This window comes from Toxorhynchites rutilus, chromosome 1 (assembly GCF_029784135.1).
Source record: "Toxorhynchites rutilus septentrionalis strain SRP chromosome 1, ASM2978413v1, whole genome shotgun sequence".
Lineage (NCBI taxonomy): Eukaryota > Metazoa > Arthropoda > Insecta > Diptera > Culicidae > Toxorhynchites > Toxorhynchites rutilus.
Window position 1 is genome coordinate 136,534,613 of NC_073744.1, and position 13,906 is coordinate 136,548,518.

Here is a 13,906-nt window from a genome sequence, read left to right on the forward strand (position 1 = left end):
GTATGACAAAGAACCAGCTCCCAAACATTTGGTCCTTCGAACCGGATCCTACGGGAAGAAACGACTGCCAAACGAAATCGAACGGAAAAAGGCCGCCATTACTTGGAGAAATACCACAGCGAATTGGATGTTCGCCATTACCAATCACCAACAATAAAAACTCCGCCATCGAAAGGAATACACAAACTAGCTGAATTGCATTGCACCAATGATCAAAAACAAGCTGCAATCCAATTTACACAACACAAGCTCGCACTGCAGTAAATTTCGACTGAATGAACGATGACTATGCCTTTTGTTTTCATCTAAACTGGAAAACGAATAAACTAAGGAAAATCCAATCTTGGTCTCCGACAACACAACACCGACGAAACCAATAGCGGATTCATCATCGGAAAATCGTAGCACTTTCACTCCAGGTTCAAGTCCTGGTTTTTCAGGTAAATAAACAAATAGTGTATGCCCAGCCGCAGCTGGGATAATTAGTGATATCTACACCGCTCGTTTGTTTATTTACATTTCACAATTGGAGAAACAACGGTAAAAAACTAACGGAATCCAACGCACACCACCAAAGACATCACTGAAGCCAATGGTAAACAAAGAGATCAGATAAATTGGAGTTCTTCTACCGGGATCGACTGATATCTACAACACCTAAACAATTGAAGACGGAAGGTTTATCTGCTAATTCCCTGCACGAATTAGACATCACTGAGACTCAAAGGGACATCCACGAATATCACTGGGTTAAACAGATTCGTTGCATTTCACAACAGGTCACAAAATTGCATTAAGATCACCATTCATTCGGAATATTACGCACATCGGATAGCTGTTTTTGTTTTGTTAAGGTCAGTTTACTGTATATGTCCAGCCGAAGCTGGAGTTTGTTTTGATTTCTACACCCAATATTTCTATCTCGTGCAGTGGTATTGGTCTGGCGTTTCATTTAATATTTTGTGGAACGTGTAACCTAGGGGCGCACACAATCGCCAATTACACGTTGTACTATTAAGGAGCAACAGCTTGTGAACACGAGAATTAACCGGCACACTGTTATTGGAAATTGAGTACAATTAATTTTTGTCAGGTCAGTTTGAACAGTGTATGTCCAGCCGAAGCTGGATCTTACTTTTGATACTACATAAGCTGTTTCATTTATGTACCTACAAACAAATCGAGTATCCAATATGCCATCAACAACCAGAAGTTATTCGCTGAAGGCACTTCAAACACGATTGAGATCACTGCAAGAGATGTTCAATGATATCTGCAATTTTTTGGACACTCTGGACGAGGAAACTATTTCAACGCGAGTTACAGTGCGACTGGAGAAACTCGAAGAATTATGGGAGAAGATTAATGAGGCCATTATAGACATAGAAATGCACGACGATTATATCACAGAAGATGAAACGTATTCCAAGCAACGTTCCGATTTCGGTAATCGGTATTATGAGGTGGAATCCATATTACTCGAAAAGGTTAAGGAATTAGATGGTGTGTCTGGTACGAATGCGTCTATCCAAGGATTTGATGTAACGCAAAAATCAATTATCGACCATGTTCGGCTCCCACAAATTAAATTACAAACTTTTGACGGCAATATTGATGAGTGGTTGAGCTTTAGAGATTTATACCAATCGTTGATACACAATAAGAGTGATTTACCAGAGGTTGAGAAATTACACTATCTAAAGGGTTGTTTAGTAGGGGAGGCAAAGGCTCTTGTGGATCCCCTCGCAATTACTAAAGGGAATTATCAGGTAGCATGGGAGGCATTGAAAAAACGTTACAATGACAGCAAATTACTTAAACGGAGACAAATTCAGACATTATTTGAAATGCCAACCCTGGGGAAAGAGTCTGATATACAACTGCAATCGTTATTGGAAATTTTTGAGCGTGTCATCCATAACATGGATCAATTAGTTGAGCCAGCAGAGTACAAGGACCTACTGCTGTTGGACATCTTAGGTTCCAGGTTAGACCCAGTTACTAGGAGAGGCTGGGAAGAGTATTCCGCGACGAAAGAACAGGATACCATTAAGGACATGGTTGATTTTCTGCAGCGGCGAATTCGGGTCCTCAGTTCACTACCATCTAGGGCAACCGAAATTAGGATTGAAACAGTAAGGCCTCCGAAAAGGGAACAACCATTTACACAAACTATCTACAATCCAAGGAAAACTATCGAGCTCCGGTGTGTAGTCTGTTCGGACAGACATCTTCTGCATCAATGTCCAAAGTTCAAGCGCATGACGGTATCTGCTCTTGACGAACTTCTCCGTAATCATTCGTTATGCCGTAACTGTTTCAAGAGAGGTCACAAAGCTGTCGATTGTTCATCCCCCTTCGTTAGTCGAATTTGTAGAAGAAAACATCATACATTGATCTGTTTCCGCGAAACCAGAAGGGCTTCACCAACTTTCAGTCCCAAGGAAGCATCTGCAAACCCAATTCCGTCTACATCGAACACAACATCATATCGCATCGGCATCGGTGATGACGGAAACTGTTGGAAAACAGAATACCATTTCTCAAACCAAATGTAACTCGTCGAGATCATTTTACTCAGACAAAGATTTAATCAGGAAGGACAGGAATACGGAATCGCTGCCTGAGAATGAATACCTAGGACGGATGGGCAGGCCAACAGACAGTGCAGTATATCGTCTTGAAGACCCAGATGGAAGGTTGTTCAAATATGTGCGAGTGCCCCAACAGTACAGAAGAAGAAACTGGGAAAAGGCAAAACATTGAACATTAAAAGGTCTTCGATGAAGTCGAAGTTGAGAGATAGATTAGACAAAAAGGAATTAAAATGGGAAGAATAGAAGATTTAAGATTTACAAAGTGAAAAAAAAGAAAGGCTGCCAATCCAATATGCGAGAGAATTTTCGTTTCAGAAATTAAGTAATTTCAGCGCGGGCGAGGATGTTGGATACTGAACAACAGTTAAATATTTCACCGCTGCCAGACCCCTGCATTAATGTGATTTGCTACATGGGTTAAATTTACCAATACAGAGGACACAAGAAATACGAACACGATAATAAGAAAGAGACAGGGAAGGAAATGTGAACAAAACAAGAAATTATGAGAAAACCAAAGGGAGACAAGAGAGAAAGGAAAAAAGAATTATTGGGAAGACGACCATTGCATTAGTCAGAAATCTATGTGTTTTTATCATGTTTTATATGTAGTAAAATTGTAATAAATGTAAATGTTCAGAAAGTTGTGAATAAATTACTGTAGTGCGTAATTATGTTGGTATTCGGTTAATTTGGCGGTTAACCACTCCCGAAATACATATCCCGGAGGAAATCTCTATCCGTCCTAAACCGAAGAAACGCAGGATAGGGCCCTGCGTATGACAAAGAACCAGCTCCCAAACACTAAGTGTGAAATGAGATGAAACATGCGTGGGAAAGGAGAATAGATTAAAGATAATGCTACAGTCCATTCGATATTTGTGCTATTGAAATTGATCTTCGTTCGTATGTGGAAATGGATTTTCAGGCTAAATAACGCTTGTCCATATCTTATATCTATAAATAAAAATGGAAGGCCAAATGTGTTTGTAAGCGCAAAATCCGAGGAAGGAGTGGTTCAATTTGAGTCATCTATATTTCGTTGTATTCGTCTCTTCCCGTAGATCAATGTAGCGGAGAGAAAAAACGGAAAATTCGTAAAATTGAATTCCCATATATTCTACAATTAGCTAAGCGTTGTTAGTCCATTTGATGTTGGCGCTAACGAAATTGATTTTTGTTCGAAAGTGGAAAAGGATTTTCAGACGGACTAACGCATTCCTATATCTTCTATCTAAATAAACAAAAATGGAAGGCCAAATGTGTTGGTGTACCCGAAACCCGAGGAAGGAATGGTCCGATTTGAGCTGTCTTTATTTTGTAATATTCTCTGTATCAAACATGTATTCCATGCAACGGAGAAACATGTTATTTTCAAATGCTTGAAGAATCTTGAACAAGAATTGTGTCTGAAAATAATTTTATATTATAAGGACGGATTTTTGTAGAAGTACTAGACAATTTATAGTAAAAGGAAATTGTTAAGGGTCAAAGGGTAATCAATCATTGAAGAGTTCAGTGATTGTACTCACTAACGTTCACTTAGTAAGAAAACGTGGATGTTTGGAAGTATTCAAATCAAAAAATCTATTTTGGGCGGGACGAAGTTCGTCAGGTCAGCTAGTTGCAAATATAAATATATAGAAGGTGTACTTGCATATGAAGTAAAATTCTTATTAGTGAATTTCCACTTATACTTTATTGTACTTATGTACTTTAGTCATTGAGACTGAAAGAATGTTCCAGACCAAAGCGGACCATTGATTATAGTTAATAATTTCTTAATATTTTCATTCATTGATCGTATTTTTTTCACATATTCACGTTGGAGAGCTTGAACTCTTCTCCTCGTTGGCCGAGGCATTTTGATTGAATGTAATACTTTTCTGTTTACTATTTTTGACAACAGAGGCAGCCGTGGCAGTGTTCCGAGCTCTGCAATACAATTTTCTTAGCCAATGTTAAAGTTACTGAAAGTTAGAATGTAGACCGACTAAACGTAAAAAATAGTAATTGTATTGATATCAACACACTTTTATTTTATTGATATTCATGACATGAAACGCTATGACTCAGGAATGACATTTTATTGAGTGGTTTTTATAGCTGTTTCGATGATGTTGTCTGGCATCAGTGTCGAAAAATTAACGATGCTTTTACCAATACAACCAAAACCATTGCGGAAAATTTAAAAATGAAAATTTAACTTTGAGAGCACTAGCTCGAGTTTTACGACGTTTTTCATTATACATTGCGACGGTAGATGAAAATTTAATTTCTTGTGAGTAATCGATTAGAGTTTGTTTGCGGCCCACAGCCGGACTTGAAAAAAAAATCCATGATTGTGATTAAAAATATGTTTGAAAGTTGCATTGAATAAAATTGAATAAAAATAACTTTGTGAGTCATTCTTGTTAAGCGTGTGGACACTGATCATTTTCTGTTTTTTTCCGTGCTAATCTAACCCTTTTGACAATTGTTTTCGTTAATACTCAAAGGACTTTTTCACGTGTTTGTTCTGTTTTACTTACACTCGTATAAATTCGTACAAGTAACGGCAGTAAAACCGGGTTTAAATGTTATCAGCTATTCGGGTGCGAGTAAACGTCAAACGATTCGAAAAATTACGAACGTACCCATACCATGAAATTTGACACTTGATAAACGGTAACCGGGCGATCAGCCAAAAAACTTTGAAGTAACTCGGTTGCGAGTAGCCCCATGCAACATGCAAATCAAATGCCAAAATTCGTGGTATGGGTACGTTGCTAATTCTTCGGATCGTTTGGCGTTTACTCGCAACCGACTAACTGACAACGTATTAACTCGGCTTAACTGATGGAAACTTTTTCCAGAGTCTTATGAGAGAGAACGGGATGTATGTACTCGTGAGTACATAAGAGAGAGTTAGAGAGAGAGAAAGCTTGGTAGAAAATTCATTCGATTTTGCTGAGCCCCCGCCATTAGAGGGCAGTCGAGATTATTCACCATTTCGGTGTTTATTGACAATCGCTTTTTATCGCAGTGACGTGTGTTCTGTGAATTGAAGCAAAATGGAAGCCTGCACTAGTGAAAAAAGTAAAGTGGCTGTCGAAGTTCGTATATTCTAGGGAAAAACGTCTGAAATATCCGTTTCACGTGCATAAATAAGAAAATGGTTTAATTGTTTGAAATGAAGCTGCTGCTGAAGGTTCAATCTGAAACGAAAATATGAGTCGAAACATGCATCAAAAATGGACTAGTTTGTTGCCACATCCTGCGCTGGAAAAATGGCTGAGTTTGGAGCGAAAATTGATTATTTGAAAGTTTGTAAGAGCTGCCGACTATGTATTTTATTCAGTGGTGATAGATGAGAGAAGGATTTCGAAGTTATCGTTGAATTGGATTACCTTTTTCCTATGAATATTCTTTTCTTCTTTTCTTTTTTTTTAAGTCGTAAACAAATTCAAGTTCAAGCAACACATGGGAAATTTTTCATTTTACCCATTTTCTGACAGTGCTTTTGTTCTGACACAATTTTTCCAGTGTCGACAACTAGGAAAAATGTTGACGCACTCCCGTCGATTAATGTGGTTTTTCTCGCAAATTTTCGGTACTTCAAAGCACATGAAAGAATTCTCCAATTATCTCTACCCCATTCAGTTCCGATGATGTACATGCCGCTGAAAACATGCAGATGAAACTCATTGAAACGCAGTGTGATTTAGAGCTGCGTGACAAACTTGAAAACCATGATGTCTTGGATTTCTACTCCAGATTTGTTCCAGAAGAACGATTTCCAGAACTAATAAAACATGCTCGTTTTATTACTTCTTAGTTTGAGTCTACAAATATTTGTGAGCAATTGTTTCAGTTATGAACGAAGTGAAATCCAAGTCATGGAACAAAAGCACTGACAGTCATTTGGAAAGTCTGGAAACTTATTGTTGATTGAAAGAACGTCCAATTCAATCGGAATACCGCATTTGGATTATCAAGTATAGCCATAATTCTGCCAGTGAAATCGCGAGTTTCGTGGTCCCATCAGTACTTGTTCGGTTTCCTAGCAAAGATAAAGTTCGGTCTGCACGAGAAGCGTGTGGCAACTGTCATGTTGTTGAGGTGCTGGAAACAGCAAAACAGATCTACGAACTGCTCAAACTGTTTTGTATCAATGAACGATTCGTATATTTCACATTTATTTTACATTTCATTGTGAAAAGTACTGAGAAAAAAAATCATTGCGGCCCGCGGCTATAATGAGAATTCTAATGCGGCCCGCACCATGTCCATACCTGGCCACAACTGATATAGATAGAAGACGATATAGGAGTGCGTTTTATCACATTGAAATCCATTTCCACTTTCGAGCGAGGATCAATTTCGTCAGCGCAAACATCAAATGGACTAACAACGCTTGTCAATATGTAATTGTAGAACATATGCGAATTGAATTTTCCGAATTTTTCCATTTTCCTTCAGAGTTTTCCGAAAACTTTCAATTGTCATGTTTGGTTGAAATATGTGTATTATTTTTACGGGACCCTTCTCCATTCCAGAGGAGGAAGGGGTGTCATACCATCATAGAAACATTTCTTGTACCCAAAAGTCCTCATATCGCAAATTTGGTTCCTTTTGCTTGATTAATTCTCGAGTAAAGCAGAAATTTGTGCTTCATTTGTATGGCAGTCCCCGTTAAGAGAGGAGGGAGGAGTATTTTACCACCATAAATTCATTTATTGCACCCTAAAACTTACACATGCCAAATTTGGTTTCATTTGCTTGATTAATTCTCGAGCAGTGCAGAAATTTGTGTTTGGCTGCTCCCCCTAAGAGAGGGGGTGGAGTATCTAACTACCATAGAATCATTTATTGCACCCTAAAACCTCCACTTGCCAAATTTGGTTTCTTTTGCTTGATCAATTCTCGAGTATTGCAGAAATTTGTGTTTAATTTATATGGCAGCCCCCACTAAGAGGGGGGTAGGGGTCTCGAAGTATCATAAGAACCTTCGCCAGCCCCAAAAACCCGTACATACCAATTTTCATGTCGATCGGTTCAGTAGTTTCCAGTAGTTATATGCATATAGACTAGCTAACCCTGCAAACTTCGTCTCGCTCAAAATGGTTTTTTGTTACACATACTTTCAAACATTTACGTTTTTTTTACTAAGCAAACGTTCATGGATTCAATCGCAGAACTGTTCATTAATTAATTTTGACCCTTTACTAATTCCTTTTACTCTGAATTCTCTAGTACTTCTACCAGAACTCGTCATTATAATATCCACTTATTTTCAGACCCAATTTTCGTTCAAGAATTATCAATCACTTGCAAATAACATGTTTCTCCTTTACATTGAGTATATGTTTGATACAGAAAATATAATAAAATGATGACATCTGAAATCGGACGACTCCTTCTCGAGTTTAACCCAGAAATTTTCGTTTCATTCGTATGGCAGCCCCCCTTAGAGAGAAGGGAGGAGTGCCGTACCACAATAAAATATTTTTTGTCCCTTAGAACCTTCACATGCCAAATTTGGTTCCGTTTGCTTGCTTAGTTCTCGAGTTATGCAGAAATTTGTGCTTCATTTGTATGGCAGCCCCCCTATAGAGAAGGGGGAGGAGTGTCGTACCACAATGAAAATATTTCTTGTCCCCTAAAACCTCCATATGTTAAATTTGGTCCCGTTTCCATGCTTAGTTCTCGAGTTATGCAGAAAGGGCCTGGCCGGGTAAGGGAGTAAAAAGTGCTCCCAAACCAAATCACCAGCTGTATGGCAAATATTGTATAAGATATTAAATAAGAAATTTTCGCGGTTTATTTCAACCCCTATGTGGTTTGACGTAGGATCTATAGTGAAAAACGTACTTTTTCGTTTATTTCACGCCATCCTCAATAGATTCGAGATAAAAATTTTAAAAAAATACTGAATGTGCATCTTACTACGGTGTATCAAATAAAAATATAAAAAAAATTTCATCAAAAATTTTTGTACTAAAAAAAATTGAAATTTTTAATTTTTTTTGGGATTTTGAGATTCAGTACTACTCTAATTCATATTTAAATGTGTTTCTACGGCTTTTCTACAAATGTGTGATTTTTTTCAGATTTCTTTCAGTGTTGCGCGGTACCAAAAAACATTTTTTTATATATTTCCAAATAATCTGGCTGCTGTATGGAAAATATTGTATAGGGTACTAAATAAAACATTTTTGCATTAGTACCATATATTTGAGTCCTAATATGGTACACCATATGAACTATGGTGAAAAAGGCACCTTTTCGTTTTTTTTACGTCATTCTCAATAGCTTTGAGACAACAATATGAAAAAAATTATAGGAGGTTGTGTCCAAGATACGACCGTATTATTGACGTAGAACTACGCTGTTATTTTATATAAGTCGCTTGTTTATACCTTCGGATATTATTCTATAATGCTGTGAAATTTTAGAAACAACTGCTTAGTAGAATAATCTCTGAAATGATTTTTTTCATTGTAGAATCAGTTGACTGATTCATTCTTGCCCTTGCAAAACAATCGTATGTCGCAATTTATTTCATGTCAATGCATTGAAAATTTACCTCGAAGGCTATTCCGGTGGCCTTTTTCGAAATTGACATAGACTCGGCTACAGTCGATTATATACATGTTGCACCAGCACCATTATTCCATATCTCATAACTGCATCAATATATCTTTGGCACCGCATGTAAACAACAACAATGACAACACTTGCAAGTATCAAATATCATGCTACATGTTATTTAGTATTGCCTCAAAGGAATCGCACCTCTAGATATCGTTCGTACAAACTAAGCGTAAACCAAGCGCCAAACAAGCGTTCACCATAGCATGCATACAGACCCATACATTGGTGGCTTGAAACTACTAGCAATATAAACATTTCTCATCATTTTACGCTATTCTCAAAAGAAACGCTTCTGTTAATATTACTGGCCTCGAAAAGAGTTACATTACTTTCTCATGCTCGAGAGAAGCGCAGCTGTCACCCTTAGTGGAGGAAGTTTTTCTACTGGCAAGCAAAACCTAATCACATACAAAATTCCAGAACATTTACTTTCTTGATGACTAAACAAGAGAAATAAACTCTTTTTGTTAATAACAACCTCGAAAACAGTAGCAATGCTTCATTATGATCAATATTAGTGCAAATGCAATCCTAGTTGAAGGCAGTTTTGCGACTGACACGCGAACCCAAATAACTTATAACATTCCAGTAAGATATTCAAGATGCTTGGTATTCCCAAATAATTTTTTGGTGCACAACCTTAACGTCTGCTTCGCCATAACGTCAGTTTAATGCATTGATGCATTCTCAAAAGCACACACGGAAAATAAACAATGTTAACTGCTTGGAAAAAGACCGAATTATGCCACACAGCTTGTACTCTGCTGTAACACCCATCGATGCGAATCCGCTGATGAGTTTGTCAAAAGCGACCGCCTTCACCCCCAGCGGGGGGAGCTTGATTTTGGTTGCTGCCTGGGCGTTTACATTTTCGACCGACGCGCTGAAATCGTCTACTTCGCTGTTGTTCGGTGCGGTGTCACATTCGCGAAGGCTCGGTTCAGTGCGAGCGCTTTTCACTGCACCAACACCGCGTGCATCATTAGATGACGAAATTTTATTGCCCCTGACAATGCGTTTGTTTTTTGTAGGGCTCGAGCCTGCTTTCCTCTTCTTCTTGCTCATCGCACACTACGCGAAGCGTCCAATTTATGACGCGGAAAGAAGAACACACGATACGAATAACGCGAAAAACGAACAGAAAAATCAAACGACGATTTCCAAGTTGGATTACCACTGGAGGGGTCCAATCTTAGATCGAAGCGCAGCGAAAGCAAAGTGAACTGGATTACTCAACAGTCCGATGCCGAATGAAAGTTTGCCTCAGCGAGATCCACTGTTTATACTCTAGGCAAGTATTCCCCTTCATTCTTCTTCTTTTCCTTTGTTCACGGAGACTTTAAATCCTACGATTTCCCCTCCGTCGGTCGTCGATAAGTTGCTCGTTCTTGATAGCTCTGTTCGGGAAAGCACTCAAATGGACAGAACAAATGTATGGGAAAATAGAAACACTTAAAGTTTTCATGAATTTTAACCATTTACTAACAAGGGGATTCTAATGTATGGCATATTAAACAAATCTTACGGAATTTCCGATTCGTTTAGTATGTAAATCGCCAAAATCCGTTCGCGGCAAAAATAGTTATTAACGTCAACTTTATTTCATAAAAACGTGACCTGTTTTCTGATTTGACACCCTTAATGAAAGACGTAGTTCTACGTCAAAAAAACTGAAAGTACATCTCACTTAGGTGTATCGATCAATATTTTGAAACAATTTTTTCATCAGAAAATCTAACACTAAAAAATTTGAAATTAATTTTTATCTTTGTTTTAAATTAATTTTTTTTTATTTTCACATTCAGTACTACTCTAGTTTGTATTCAAATTTCTTCCTACGTCTGTTTTAGGTATATGTGATTTTTTTTCCGGATGTTTAGAGTGTTTTTCGCGGTACAAAAAAAAAGTATATATATTTTCGAAATTTAGAAAAAAATATTACTCTGAGGCCCAATTTTACTCTAATTTTTATTTAAATGCGTTCGTATGTGTTGTTTTTTCCACTTGTAGCGTATTTTTTTCTTGAATTTTAAGAGGGTTGCGCGAAAAAAAAATTGTTTTTTTGTGCATTTTTAATTTATTTTGAATTTAGAGACCCATTACTGCTCTAATATATTTAAAATTTTGTTTTTTATATGTCTAAATTTTGTCGGTATATTTAGAGCATTGCGTGAACCTTCACCACGCCAAGGGAGCAAGTAGTGTCCTATGCAGAAGGTTCATTCACGAGAATTTGGACGTGGCTCTTATTCAAGAGCCTTGGTTCAACAATCATAGAATCCGAGGAATTTCTACACCAAAAAGTAAGCTCATTTACGATAGCACACAAACTGCACCAAGGGCAGCAATTCTTCTACGGGATAACATTGAACATGTACCCTTTACAGAATTCATCAATAGAGACATCGTGGCAATACAATTGGAGGTACCAACGACCCGAGGGAAAACCGCCATCATCATCGCATCAGCTTATTTTCCAGGAGACAACGTTGAAATTCCCCCATTAGAAGTTGCTGCGTTGGTTCAACACTGTAAATTGAAGAACAAACAATTCATAATAGGATGTGACGCTAATGCCCATCATACGGTCTGGGGTAGTAGCGACGTCAATACTAGAGGTGAGTGTTTGCTTGAATATTTAATGTCGCATAATATTAACATTTGTAACCAGGGAAACGATCCAACATTCGTTAACTCAGTTAGACAAGAAGTTCTTGATCTAACACTCTGTAGCTCTAAATTATCAGATACGTTAAAGAATTGGCATGTGTCAAGTGAAGAATCGCTATCTGATCACAAACATATAATGTTTAATTATAATTCAGGAGATCTTCTGATAGAACAATTCAGAGACCCTAGAAAAACAAACTGGGATATTTATCATTCCAAACTTCTCGACAATAATTCGATGTCATTGAAAATTATTTCTTCCACTGAACAGCTTGAGCTAGTTTCGTCGGAATATGGAACCAATATTTCATCAACATTTGAAGAAAGCTGTCCACTAACGCGGAAAACATCAAGTAAGGATGCATCTTGGTGGAACAAAAAACTCGAAAAGCTTAGGAAATTATCTAGAAAACTTTTCAACAAGGCAAAAATTACTTCTAATTGGACAGAGTACAAAAACTGTCTAACGGAATATAATAAAGAAATTCGCAAATCCAAAAGAAGGACTTGGAAGCTCACTTGTGAGCAAGTTGAAAACATACCTGCTGTAGCAAGACTCCATAAAGCCCTCTCAAAGGATCATACCAATGATCTTGGTAGTCTAAGAAAAGAAAATGGACAGTTCACAACCGATTCTCAGGAGACACTTAGTATCATGATGGAAACACACTTCCCAGGATCAATCCAAATGACTTCGGGAAACGCACAGGTCCTCAATACAGCTCAATCTTGTCCAATCAGAGACGAGAATAGAGCTAATGAAATGGCTAGGGCGGTCTTCACGAAGTCAAGGGTTGAGTGGGCAGTGGATTCCTTGAAGCCCTTTAAATCTCCAGGACCAGACGGGATTTATCCGGTGCTGTTACAAAAATGCAAGGATATCACTGTCCCTCTTCTAACGGAGATGTTTAGAGCTAGTATGGTACTAAGCTACATTCCTAGTAAATGGCGAGAAGTCCGGGTTATATTTATTCCCAAAGCTGGCAATCGTGACAGGACAACTCCCAAAGCGTATAGACCAATTAGTCTAACATCTGTCATCTTAAAAATGATGGAAAAGATTATTGATCTCCATATCAAATCATCATATTTGAACAGGAGACCATTAAACAAATCTCAATTTGCCTATCAAGCGAATAAATCAACTGAAACAGCGCTTCACACGTTAATTTCAAAACTAGAGAAGTCTTTAGACGCAAGAGAAATCTCACTTACAGCTTTTCTTGATATTGAGGGAGCATTTGATAATGCTTCACACAATTCTATAAGTAGAGCTATGAAAAAATGTGGTTTTGACATGTGCATCTCCAAATGGATACATGCTATGTTAGCCAACCGAATGATAACAGCCAAATTAGGAGGATCAACTCTAACGACGAAACCAACAAGAGGCTGCCCTCAAGGAGGAGTTCTGTCTCCTTTGCTGTGGTCTCTTGTTGTTGATGAACTTCTCAACAATCTGACCAACCAGGGGTACGAAGTCATTGGATTTGCCGATGACATAACTATTTTAGTTAGGGGTATATGTGAGCATACTATTTCCAACAGAATGCAGACAGCCCTAAACTACACACTCAAATGGTGCAAACTGGAAGGACTCAGCGTCAATCCTTCTAAAACAGTTATAATTCCATTCACCAGGAAAAGAAAGTACAAGATTGCAAATCTTAGATTAGGAGGTGTACAATTGGAGCTTTCCAAACGAACAAAATATTTAGGTGTCATACTTGATCAAAAGCTAAACTGGAACGACCACCTAGAGTATGCTATTTCTAAAGCCCGAACTGCTCTTTGGGCATGTAGTAGTATATTCGGAAAAAAATGGGGTCTAAAACCGAGAATGATTCACTGGGTATACTCGGCAATTGTGAGACCCAGGTTAAGTTATGCTTCGTTAGTGTGGTGGCCTAAAACAACACAAATATCAGCTCAGAAAAAGCTTGATAAACTACAACGTCTGGCATGCCTATCAATAACTGGAGCAATGCCCAGTATTCCTTCCA

At 38.0% G+C, this 13,906-nt stretch overlaps 1 protein-coding gene across 1 annotated transcript; it reads left to right on the top strand.

The window, feature by feature from the left end:
- The first annotated feature begins 1,193 nt into the window (after positions 1–1,193).
- On the top strand, positions 1,194–2,558 carry LOC129761468 (uncharacterized). Its single transcript, XM_055759191.1, has one exon. The coding sequence runs from the start codon at positions 1,194–1,196 to the stop codon at positions 2,556–2,558; it is 1,365 nt and encodes a 454-aa protein (XP_055615166.1).
- Positions 2,559–13,906: the final 11,348 nt, after the last annotated feature.

Excerpts from the sequence above, each read along its gene's own strand:
- LOC129761468 (XM_055759191.1), top strand. The coding sequence starts at position 1,194 with ATGCCATCAACAACCAGAAGTTATTCGCTGAAGGCACTTCAAACACGA.